General features: G+C 36.0%; 1 protein-coding gene across 11 annotated transcripts in view; it reads right to left on the reverse strand.

Moving 5' to 3' along the window:
- Positions 1-12,193, reverse strand: part of HELZ (helicase with zinc finger) — a 184,086-nt gene that overhangs the window by 84,594 nt on the left and 87,299 nt on the right. For 10 of the 11 annotated variants that reach the window (XR_004257816.1, XM_032241947.1, XM_032241938.1 and 7 more), the window contains 3 exons: positions 11,701-11,831; positions 6,421-6,600; positions 5,788-5,892 (listed from right to left, as the gene is read on the reverse strand). Coding sequence is in view for 10 of the 11 variants with exons in the window: in XM_032241947.1 (XP_032097838.1) it covers positions 5,788-5,892; positions 6,421-6,600; positions 11,701-11,831 (416 nt within the window). In the remaining variant the exon portion in view is untranslated. The remainder of the gene's footprint in view (positions 1-5,787; positions 5,893-6,420; positions 6,601-11,700; positions 11,832-12,193) is intronic. The other variant, XM_032241945.1, reaches the window with a different exon arrangement.

Below are 12,193 nucleotides of genomic sequence, written 5' to 3' on the forward strand. Positions count from 1 at the left end.
AAAAAAAAAAAAAAAAAAAAATTTTTTTTTTTAATTTAAAAAGTGAAATAAAAGAGTAATTCTTTTCACTGTCTGATATTATTTAGTAACTTTTTGTTTTTCTTAGACATTGGAATTCTATGATAATAAATCTTGCAAATGGCTATTAAAAGTCAGCTTTAAATATTAAGTTATTACATAAGAAAAATACAAGTCTGACGTTATAATCATTTTTTGCTAAAGATCACATCAAAATATGTTTTAAATTCTTGGAACTAAAATTGAGTTCCTTTTTCTATTTTTCATTCAATTCAAGACCATGCAGGAAAGTGATATTTGGTGAAGGGGAAATTTTACACAACGTAGACAATCTAGACTTGGCAGACGAATGACAACCTCTATACCATACGCTACATATAATCACTTTATTCAAAAGGCAAGCAGTGGCTCACACAAAAACATCTTTGGATGCATAAAAGTTAATCATGAAAAAAATCCTCATGATTTCTGATCCTGGCCTACCTGTCCAAATATCAACTTACTGGTAAGCAAATACTAAGGTAAAACTATGCAGTTATGACCTACATTTTAAAACTAGAATTCTACCCATCTCCCAGGTGAACTATTAAGTCTGATAGTAGAACAAAGGCATTTTCAGAAGGCAAGAGCTAAAAAATATTACCTCTTACGAACTTTGTCAGAGGGTTGAAAGCACTAACTAAGTGTGTGTACAAAAGGATGTGCACCATCAAAACAAGGTAGAAAATCAAGAAAGAGGAAGACCTAAGATCCAGGAAATAGGATCTAATATAGGAAAGAAGAAAAAAGAAATTCCAAAATAATGACAAAAAGAAGTGTCAGCATAACAAAGAACAACCAGTTCAGAAAGGAGGAGCAAGAGAAATCCAGAAGGGAAGCTTCCAGGAGAAAAAACGGCATTGACAAATTATCTAAGAGCTGTGACAATGAAGAAACTTGTTTCGGCAGGTATTAACAGAGTGACTTAGGGTTTAAGACGTTCAAAAAAAATAAAGCAAATGAAAAACAGTAAGTATTATTAATGCTAGAACAAATATAAAAAAGCATAGGAAAGGAAACATGCATATTATTTGTTAGCAGCAAATAATTTACAGAATCATAATAATAAAAACACTAAAAAATGAAACTACTATACACTTTGGGAGGCTGAGGCAGGTGGATCACCTGAGGCCAGGAGTTCGAGGCCAGCCTGGGCAACATGGAAAACTCTGTCTCTACTAAAAATACAAAAATTAGCTGGGCATGGTGGCATGTGCCTGTAATCCCAGCTACTCAGGAGGCTGAGGCAGGAAATCGCTTGAACCTGGGAGGCAGAGGTTGCAGAGCGCCAAGATCAGCCCATTGCCCTCTACCTTGGTCGAAAAAGCAAGACTCTTGTCTCCAAAAAAAAAAAAAAAAAAAAGCAGCTACCATAATAGAAAGTCACCAAATATCCAAAACCAAATTAAGACACATATATACATAATCTGTATTTTTATATATTATATATATTTATAATTTTAAAAATGGAAGTATCAAAAGAAACTGCTTTAAAAAAAGGTCAAAAATTCCCTTGGGAATATTTGATGAGCAGTGGCTAGGTTAATTAAAAAGAAAAATTTTTGCTATCAACTTTAAAATACAACATGACCTTTTGTATTTTAAAGTATATGCATGTGATTTTTTAAATAAACATGAATACTAGTCTAAAACAAATGCCAATTATTTGAATCATTATGGAAAAAAAAAATTTTGAATTGGACTTCTCACTTACAGGTGGCTTTTTAAAATTAAAACTCTCTAGTTTCTCCCATTTAAAAAGAATCTTCACTTAAATCCTCATATTCCCCCAACCACTGCCCAACCTCTCCCCTTCTTTCACAGCCAGACTTCTCAGAAGTATTATCCATACGTCCTCTCCAGTTACCAACCTCCTACTCATTCCCCTCATCATTCAACATGGTTTACCCTCTATCTAATCAAGGGACATAAACAACTTCCACATCAAGAAATCGCATGGGTGTTTTCAAGTCCATCGAGTACCTTGACTTGGCAGCATGCAGTTCCACTGTTGCTCCCCCCGGCCCCCCCGACTCTCCCCTCAGCTTCCATGACTCAAGCTTCCTCTGCTTCCCTTTGAACTCTCCAGCCCTCCTCTCCCGCTCTCTCCACTATCCTGGCAATGTCATCCATGCCCACGCTTCAATCACAACCAATACCCTAGTGACTCACACGTTTTCTCTCTCCAGCCAAGACCTCACCTCTGAACTCCAATGAATATTTCATTGTAAAATTGGGAAAATCAAAAAAAGTGGTTTTTCAAATTACTCATTTATGCAGTGTGGATATTTGTTCCCACTAAAATCTCAATGTTGAAATGTAATCCCCAAAGTTGGAGGTAGGGCCCTGTGGGAGGTGTTTGAATCCTGGGGGCAGATCCCTCATGAAGGGCTTGGGCCATCCCCTTGGTGATAATTAAGCTTTCGCTCTGAAATCTGTTCACTTAAAAGTGTGTGGCACTTCCCACATGCACACTCACTCTTACTTGCTCCTGCTTTCACCATGTGACATCCTGCTCCCCCTTCGCTTCCACCATGACTGTAGCTTCCTAAGGCCTCCCTAAAAGCTGAGCAGATGTCAATATCGTGCTTTCTATAAAGCCTGCAGAACAATGAGCCAATTAAACCTCTTTTCTTTATAAATTACCCAGTCTCAGGTATTTCTTTATAGCAATGTAAGAATGGTCTAATACACTCATCAACTAACTCTAAGCACCTACTTCTTCCTCAAAGGGTTGGGTTGGGCGGCAGGGGGGAATTGTAGTTCTAAGTTTCACTGCTGACTTTTTCCACAATTATCTTGGAAAGCTACCTCAAGTTGAAGCTAGTAAGAACACAATGCTTGATCACTGGGCCAATTTTCTTGAAAGTATAATATTGTAGTGCCAACTTTTAAAAGATTTTAAAATATTCTCTGTACTTTCATTTTGTGCACCATTTAAGTTAGACACTGTCTAAAAGATTATTTAAAACCCAGCTAACATTTTTTTAAATTGGAGAATTGACAGTAGCAAGACAGTTTCAAATATAATACCAATTAAGAAATTTACATCTTTTCCAGAAAGAAACCTATCCACATATCCCCTATGAATTATAATTCTTAAAATAAGAATTTAAGAATATATATAATATATAATTATATATATTATATATATATAATTTTAATTCACTGGTAATATATAATTTTAATTCACTGAAATTTTATTCACATGGTAAATTCATATGCAACAAATAATCCCAAAAATGTTATTAGTTAAATTACTGTGAGTCAGAATGACCTGATCACAGAATATGCTTCTCTGAAGATCAATCTAAAACAACAATTACCTTCAATTTTCCCAGAAAGCAAGAAATGCACACCTCCATAGATGACCTCTAACTGCAAAGCCATAACTTTGCCAGAACCAGATACTGATCTTCAGAACCACACATAAAAAGAAACTGTTTTCCCATCTTTTCCATTTTAAAATCTTCTAATTCTAGTGAAGAAGGAAAAACTGAAACTAAACATGAGCTAAAATGGTTTCCAAAATCTCCATCTCCAAATATTTTAAGTTCAGCTCAACTCCTGGAAACTAACAAAATTTCACAACTTTTAATCATACGTGTATTTAAACACATTTACTACTGTCTTCACTATGAAATGTTTTGACTATTTTCACACTATAGCACTTTTCAGGGCCTGTTCCAGACTGCATCATGAAAACAGCAAACTCTTCATCAGCCTTCCTCCCTACAGACACCCATCTTCATGAGCATGAGCAGACACCTAGTGCCCTCTTGTGTTCTTTCCTCTGCATCCTGGGACAATTCAGAAAAACCTCATCTTCCCAGAGTACTCCGTCATACTAATCTTCTCTAATCCATTTCACGTGTCTTCCATGTTTGTCGTCTATTAGGAAAATTATAAATTAATCTGAGCTAATGTAATAATAGTGCTAATAAATCTTAATTCAATGTATTCTCTGAGGAAATACAGTTGCACGTTAACACCTTTCCCAAAGAGAAAAACTATGGTGAAAATGTAGGACTTCATAAAGAAAATATTTGGGGAAGTCAGGCTTTTTCTTACTTTATTCCATTTACTAAATGAAATAACATGAAATTTGCATTTGAATATTTTTATAAATATTTTTCCATCTTGGGCTGAACCACTTTTGAGACTTACAGAGAGGTAAGATTTTCTGCTAGAGGGCAAGTTTCAATATTTGGGCCACAACAACTATACATGTGCCCTACTGAACATACCTTCTTATTCTGCATATCTAGATGCACCACATGTTGGATTACAACCTCCAAAAAATAATTTTACATTGAAAAAAATAAATGTAAGCTAGTGAGTGATGGCTTTAGTGTTCATCAGCAACTGCTCTACAGCCCCAAATATCAAACGACCTATGCTAAGTCGACCAAGATTTGAGAGGGCTTTACTCCACTATTTTCAAACCAAGTACACCATAACTGATGAAGGTCAGACTTCCTATATAACACATGCGCATTCTACCAACAATGTAAGTGAACAAAACAAGCAACTTATATCATTAAAGTGAGAACACCTATAGCAAAAATGCTAGCTACTCAACTTTCACTTATGAGCTGAAAAACATTAGATTCTGAAGCAAACTATTTATTGATGAATGTATCCTTCAATAAATACTGTTTTCATTTATAGTGTTAATGATTGTATATATGTAATATTTTCATATTCAATACAACTAGAATCTACTTAAAATAATTACTGCTTCTTAATCTTCCAAAGTAAAAATAAAATATCGCATAAAAACCTCTGTTAACAGGTCACGCCACCTTTTTCCTCTTTGTTTTTAATGGAATTCTAAGATCATTCAAACAGCTTTGGTTATAACTACTGAAGAATTAAATAACATAATTTCATTTTTCCATGCTTGAGCTCAAGTAGAAATAAAAAGTTAGTGACTTATGATTCAAAAGTGCAGTTAGAAATTAATTTGTAAACAACTGTATTCAAACAACCTAGGGCAAGACATATTAGTTTATAAAATGGCAAAACTAAACATTAATTCATACAATGAAGGCAAATGGTATAATAAACAACAATTTGATGATTCTTTATTGTTTTCTGAAGAAAAGGATTTTATTCCCCCACATCCTATATTTAAGTACATTTCATGTCCATGTATACTCAGAGGGCCTTTCTATATCAACCTGAAATTTTCTCTGACACTTTGTCTCTCAAATGGTAGCAAAAGTTGTTAAATACCAGTCAAGTACATTTAGTTGCAGAACTTATTTCAATATTTCATGTTTATCTCATGTGTAGCTTCTATGAAATTACCCGCATGATCACAGCCAAAATTTTATTTTCATAAAGAACTGTCACTGCATGACTAATCTGCCATGCAAAATATGCCAGAATTTTAACTGAATTAGATTTAATTTAAATTATCTTATTTATATTATTTAATCATACTAGCTTTTAGAGGTACATATCAAAATCTACTCAGGTTGAAACAACACTTTACACACAAAACTTAAAAAAGGATGTCTTTCTCTTAATGTTTAAGAAATGAATAGTCAAAGATTTTTACATATTTCCGTAATTTAAACAGCTTCTTCAAAAGACATAACCTCTAAATGCCAATGCACAGTTAAAGATTTTGATATTTCCAAAGTTGCTAAAATCTTTACAGACACCTTTTCTTAAGAATAATAAAGTATGATACAGATACATAATAAGCCTTAAAAAAAATACCTGAGAGGTCTTGCCTGGGGATTGCCTGCTTCTACATATGGATGTAAATAATCCTTTATGTAGAGATCAGCAGCACTATTAGAATGGGTGCAAATGAGAATCCTGCTGAAATAAATGGTGCAAATAAAAAGAATGATAAAACACAAAACTATTCAAGCAGTATAATACCAAAAAAAAAAAGCTGTGGCCATCTTAATATTATACAATTCCCTTACCCTACTTAGTAATCCCTAACATTATTCAGTGATAGCTGTAAGAAATTACACTACTCTTTAAGCTAAAAAGGAAGTTCCCCAAAATCATTTTTAATCTATCATCTAATATATATGTATACACTTAAACCCAACTTTTTCCACTCTAACAGATACCACAATTCCATAGCAGACTTGTTCTGATGGCTATTTTAAAACCATTTTAAAACTGTCTATATTGCCAATTTTAAAAACAGTATGTTTTAAGAGAATTCAAATTTTAGTGCTCTGGGGTTTGGGTTTACGGCTTTTCCTTTCTTCTTTTCTTCATGTTTAAGAGCTGCAGGAAAACTATGTTGCTAGCCCTCATTTGGTACTTAAAACAAGAACAGAGGTAGTACCCTACACCAGGGAAATATGAGCACACTTCCCACTCTCTCACCTAGTCTCCTGCTGCTGCAGAATATGTTTGACAGCCTGAGCTAGCGTGAACGTTTTGCCTGTCCCATAGGGTCCGATGATAAGCACAGGCGGCAGCTGGATGGAAAGTGGAGTGGTAATGGCCAGAACAGCCTCTTTCTGTTTTGCATTTAGTCGAGGATCCAACTGTTCATCCCATTGTCTATGGAAAATAAAAATTTATTTTAAACACATGCATCTCATTAATAAATGGAACACAACACACAAGTATCCTGAATTTCAGTGAATCATTAAAACCACTGAAATAGCATAGCATCTATTAAAAACAAATGCTTATTCTAAAGCTACTTTTTAGAAAGTTACCCAATAGTCAGGGTAGAGTGTTTTAACATGTAAATCAAAATTAATTTTATCTTGTCCTATTCTACATACAAAAATATTTTTGTAACTTATCTAAGGAAATCACATACTTTCAATCTAGTTGCTGCCAGGTCTTTAAGTAGAAATGGCAATGTTTCAAAAATGTAATTTCCCTCTGTTACAAAAAAGCATCAGAAAACATTTTACTGATATTAATGGAGGATTAGGTTTTTTTGCATAGCAAATGAAATGCAAAAGGAAAACTATCTAAATTTCAATTCTAATTATTTAAAATATCTGTTAGGTTTAAAACAAGAGGAAAAGAACAAACCTCTATGTCCCTGGTAAAGAGATACTAATTTTCACAAAGATCTTAACGTAGAATTTTTACAAAGATCTTGTTTGCCATAAAAAGCCAAACAAATGAAATGTTTAATATTTTTGCACATACACACACACAAATAATACACATGTCATATTGGTCAGAGTACAGAACACCTGTCACAGTTGCACATTTGGTGACTGTAATGAGATCTATCTTACTAGTATCCCTTCTATGACTTGGCTAAGTTTTGAAGATTTAAATGGACAGCAGATGCTGAAACAGATCAAACTGAGAAGAGAATCAACAGCATTCTTTCTCACAACTACAGTTAAAATACTATACATCACAATAACTATGGCAAAAATGATAGGGATGTGAATCAAAATAGGAAGGGTGTGTAAAGAAACTCTTAGAAATTTTAAAATCAAAGTGCCTGCAAAATAATCCTGAAATAGAGGACAGGGTTTAGACAGGAAAATTCCCTCTGTGAGGCTATATTTTACTTAATCAGAAGCTGGTTATTTTTGAAAAACCTTAACACTTTCAGTTTTTAAGAAATTATAACCTGGCCAGGCATGGTGGCTCATGCCTATAATCCCAGCACTTTGAGAGGCCAAGATGGGAGCGTCACTTGAGACCAGGAGTTCAAGACCACCCTGAGCGACATAGTGAGACCCCATCTCTATAATACATATATAAAATAACAGTTATATTATGACATATAATCTCAAACCAACAAAATTCGCCTTATAAAATATAAAAACTTAGAAAACAAACTGACCATAAAATCATGCCAATATTTCTTTTTCTGAAATTTGCCACTCACTAAATCTCATTTTATTTCAGAGTCCCTCAGCATTAACCAGCTTATTTATTCATAATTCTACCAGTATCCAGCCATTTTCTATCTTCTATAAATGAGAAAGCTGCCTTAGGTGATGGCTAAGTCCAGACCTAATGTATGTGGTAGCATTAGGTGGAATGGTTACCCTAAAACCATCATAGCAGCTTTCTCTCTGTCTTCCTCTACTGTTAAGCCTAGCCAGCTATAACGCTCCATCTCCCAGCCTCCTTTGCTAAAGACCCAATTCTGATCAACTAGATGGAGGAAGAAGTCCTCAGAAGGGTTTCTATACCCAATAAAGTAAAAACAAAGCCTCACTTATTATAATTTGTTTTTTGTTTTTTTTTAACTAAAGGAAGCCCTTCCTTCTTGCTCTTCACTTCCTTCCTCAGCTGACTGGAAAAAGCTTACGGAAAATAAACTATAGCAGCCATCTTTATTTTAAACTTTATTTTATTCCCAGAGCTAAATTATCAAAGTCCTTTCTTCCCCTGACCTAATACAGTTATAATTAATTTATAGACTACATGCTTAAGAACAATTTCTCAACTTCATTTATCTATCTATATGCCGCATGATTCCAGAAAATATTTCTGACACAATAGTGGCTCACTGCAGCCTCAAACTACTGGGCTCAAGCACTCTTCCCAGGTCCGCCTCCCACCTAGCTAAGACTATAGGCATGTGCATCACACCCAGGTAATTTTTATTTTTATTTATTTATTTATAGAGATGGGGTCTCACTATGTTGCTAAGGCTGGACTCTAACTCCTGAGCATAAGCAATCCTCCCACTTCATCCTCCCGAAGTGCTAGGATTATAGGCGTGAGCCCGTTACCATTACAACTAATGATTTCTCAGTATATTCCTAGACCCAAATACCTTTTAATTGCTATTTAAATTACAGTGGTATAAAAGTCTTTTCCTGCTTGAAAGTTTGCTTACTTTTGCAGTTAAAACTAAGCGCAGTGGCTCACGCCTGTAATCCTAGCACTTTGGGAGGCAGAAGCAGGCAGATCATGAAGTCAGGAGTTCAAGACCAGCCTGACCAACATGGTGAAACCCCGTCTCTACTAAAAATACAAAAATGAGCTGGGCATGGTGGCGCATGCCCGTTATTCCAGCAACTCAGGAGGCTGAGGCAGAAGTACTGCTTGAACCCAGGAGTCGGAGGTTGCAGTGAGCTGAAATTGCGCCATTGCACTCCAGACTGGGCAACAGAGAAAGACTCTGTCTCAAAAAAAAAAAAAAAAAAAAAAAAAAAGTCAGTGGTATTTAAATATACTACATTATATACAATATAATTTTCAGAAGTGAGTACATCAAGTAAAAATGCCTAAAAGCTTACTGGTATGGCCTCACAATTGAAACTTTTCTTCTTTAAACTTGAAATTTTTATTAACGTAAATATGCCAAATATGATTAATGTGTAAAATCCTGTTGGTATTCAAAGAAAAATAAGACATGGTCTCTACCTATACAAAGCCCAGAGTCTAACAAGAAACACAGTCTAGAAATGTACACAAATTGACAAACTGAGAGAAACTGTGCTTAAAAACACAAAACTGAGCCTACCACATGTCAGACACTCAATAAATAGTTGTTAAAATATTGACATGGAAGGGTCAAGTTCATCTGTTTGAAGAAGAGAGTATATGATCTGGACCAAATCTTAAAGGACAGAGAGATCTTCCGTTAACTAGCATTGGGCAAAGATTATATGAGAGAGAGAACATCACTTAAAGAGGGGGCAAGCCTGCAGGCAGGGGGGAATGAGTTGTTTGATGGGTACATAGTATCAGTTTTGCAAGAGGAAAAAGTTCTGGAGATTGCGCAACAATGTGAATATATTTAACACTATGCAACTGTACACTTAACAATGGTTAACAGGGTACATTTCAGGTTATGTGTATTTTACCACAATTAACAATTTTAAAAGAATAACAGAAAGGAGGCAAATAAATATGACAAATTAAACAAACTTCAAAGAAATTCAATATTGCTAAAACATGGGGATTTAGAGGGAGAAAAGGAGTGTCAAGTACATAGGAAAAAAAGAAATTTGAGAGGATACTGCTGGAAAGCACAAGGAGGCCATACAGTGGCACTTTGGCTTACACTGCTCACCCTTTAGCTACATAGCAAGGGAAGTCATCAGAGATTTGTGAGCAGTGAAATGACATGATTATTTTAGAGAACTAACTCGGAGAAATATCTGGGATGAGCCAGAAAACAGGGCCACAGACGGCAGGAGAGAAGGCCAACCAGAAAGCTACTGAAATAGTCCAGATCTAAAAGAAGCACTGGCTCTGAGAATGAAAAGAAAAGGAAGCATGAAGAGAAGCTGAATCAGAAGAGAACTGAGGAGACGCCACTGGATTTTTACAATTAGCAGATCACCAATCACTTTCAGGATAGCACACAAGAGGAAAACAGAGGTTACAGAGTGAATAAGAAAGAATACTGGAAATACACAGACTACTCCCTCTCAATGATTTTGGCAGTAAAAAGAAAGAGGGGACAGCACAGTAAGAGTAAGCAAAACAAGGGAGAAATGACTGAGGTTTTATGTCATAAGGACATTTCTTGTCGTTCTGTTTTAGGACCAGAAGAAATGGAATGTGAGGGGAAGTGATACATGCCACTTCTAGGCCTGGCCCATAAAAGCTTCCCACATGACCCTCTGTGCTCTCACTCTTCCCCTGTCGGCCAGCTGAATGTCAACACCCAAGGTGCTCCTGGAAACCACTTACTGAAGATCCCAGAGGCTCGCATCAGTCACGGAAAGGGCCACCCTACCATGACTGAATTGACAGTGATAAATAAACTTCTATTGTGTAGAGCCACTGAGATTTTTTTTTTTTTTTTTTAAAGGTGTTGTGAGTTGAGCATGGGCAGGGGCTAAGGAGATAAAACCCAGTGAAGAGATGAAATGACAGATGCAGGCATACAGCTCTCACTGCCATCCATGCTTCAATCAAAATGGAAGCACCTTCTTCAATTACTTGTAAAGACATCCTAACAAAATTAAAGCAGAACAATATACAACCATTAACTTGAGAGTGGTTTCTGAAGTAGTTTCTTCTATTGTACTTTGTCCATTTTGCTAATTTATAAATATCTCTTGTATCTTTAAAAATTATTTTAAATTAGATCAGGTGAAGTGGATCACATCCTAGCCCTTTGGGAAGCCAAGGCAGGAAGATCACTTGAGGCCAGAATCTCAAGACTAGCCTGGACTAAGATAGCAAGACCCCTGCCTATAAAAATGTTTCTAATCAGCCAGACACAGTAGCATGTGTCTATAATCCTAGCTAGCTGGAGGCTGAGGCAGGAAAGTTGCTTGAGCCCAGGAGTTCAAGGCTGTAGGGAGCAATGATCATGCCACTACACTTCAGCCTGGGTGACAGAGCAAGATCTCAACTCTAAATAAATAAATAAATTAAAAGTATTTAAAATTCACTACTGGAACCACTTTAGAAAGGCCCTAATTTTGCCATTCAACTTCTACTTGGAAATATTCCTGAATTGCTTGGCATCCTATCAAATTAAGCCTGTTGAGAAAAGCAACAGAATTCATTTAGACTCTGAGACAAAGTAAATAGATGATGAACCTCAAATGTTTCATTTGAAGTGTTCTTTTACTCTCTTTTCTAAACTAGTGTCTCCTGAACAGCACAGGTAAACGTTCTTATAAAAGTATGCTTATTTGATACAGATATTCAATTTAATATTAACATAACCTCTTTTAATGAGCTATCGCCTTTTTATACCTGTTAGGACTCCATGGTATGGTGGGAGTCATACTGATGTCTGGAAACAAAACCCCATTGTCCTTGATCCTGTCTAGTGCATAGTGCATTTCACAGAGGGGTAATCGATTTAATTGAAACTGAAGTTCAACCTGAAACACAAAACGAATTTTTAAAAAACAGCATGAAAGCAAACATCCATCCTGGCAGCTCGCTAGAATACTTTGGGAGGAATCTATTTGAGACAGTAAGTTTAGTGATTCTTTTAAAGTATAATTAAAGTCTAATCAGCCGGGCGCGGTGGCTCAAGCCTGTAATCCCAGCACTTTGGGAGGCCGAGGCGGGTGGATCACGAGGTCAAGAGATCGAGACCATCCTGGTCAACATGGTGAAACCCCGTCTCTACTAAAAATACAAAACATTAGCTGGGCATGGTGGTGCATGCCTGTAATCCCAGCTACTCAGGGGGTTGAGGCAGGAGAATTGCCTGAACCCAGGAGGCGGAGGTTGCGGT

The sequence above is a fragment of the Sapajus apella genome, unplaced genomic scaffold, assembly GCF_009761245.1.
Source record: "Sapajus apella isolate SASKATOON/1434 unplaced genomic scaffold, GSC_monkey_1.0 scaffold48, whole genome shotgun sequence".
In the NCBI taxonomy this organism is placed as follows: Eukaryota; Metazoa; Chordata; class Mammalia; order Primates; family Cebidae; genus Sapajus; species Sapajus apella.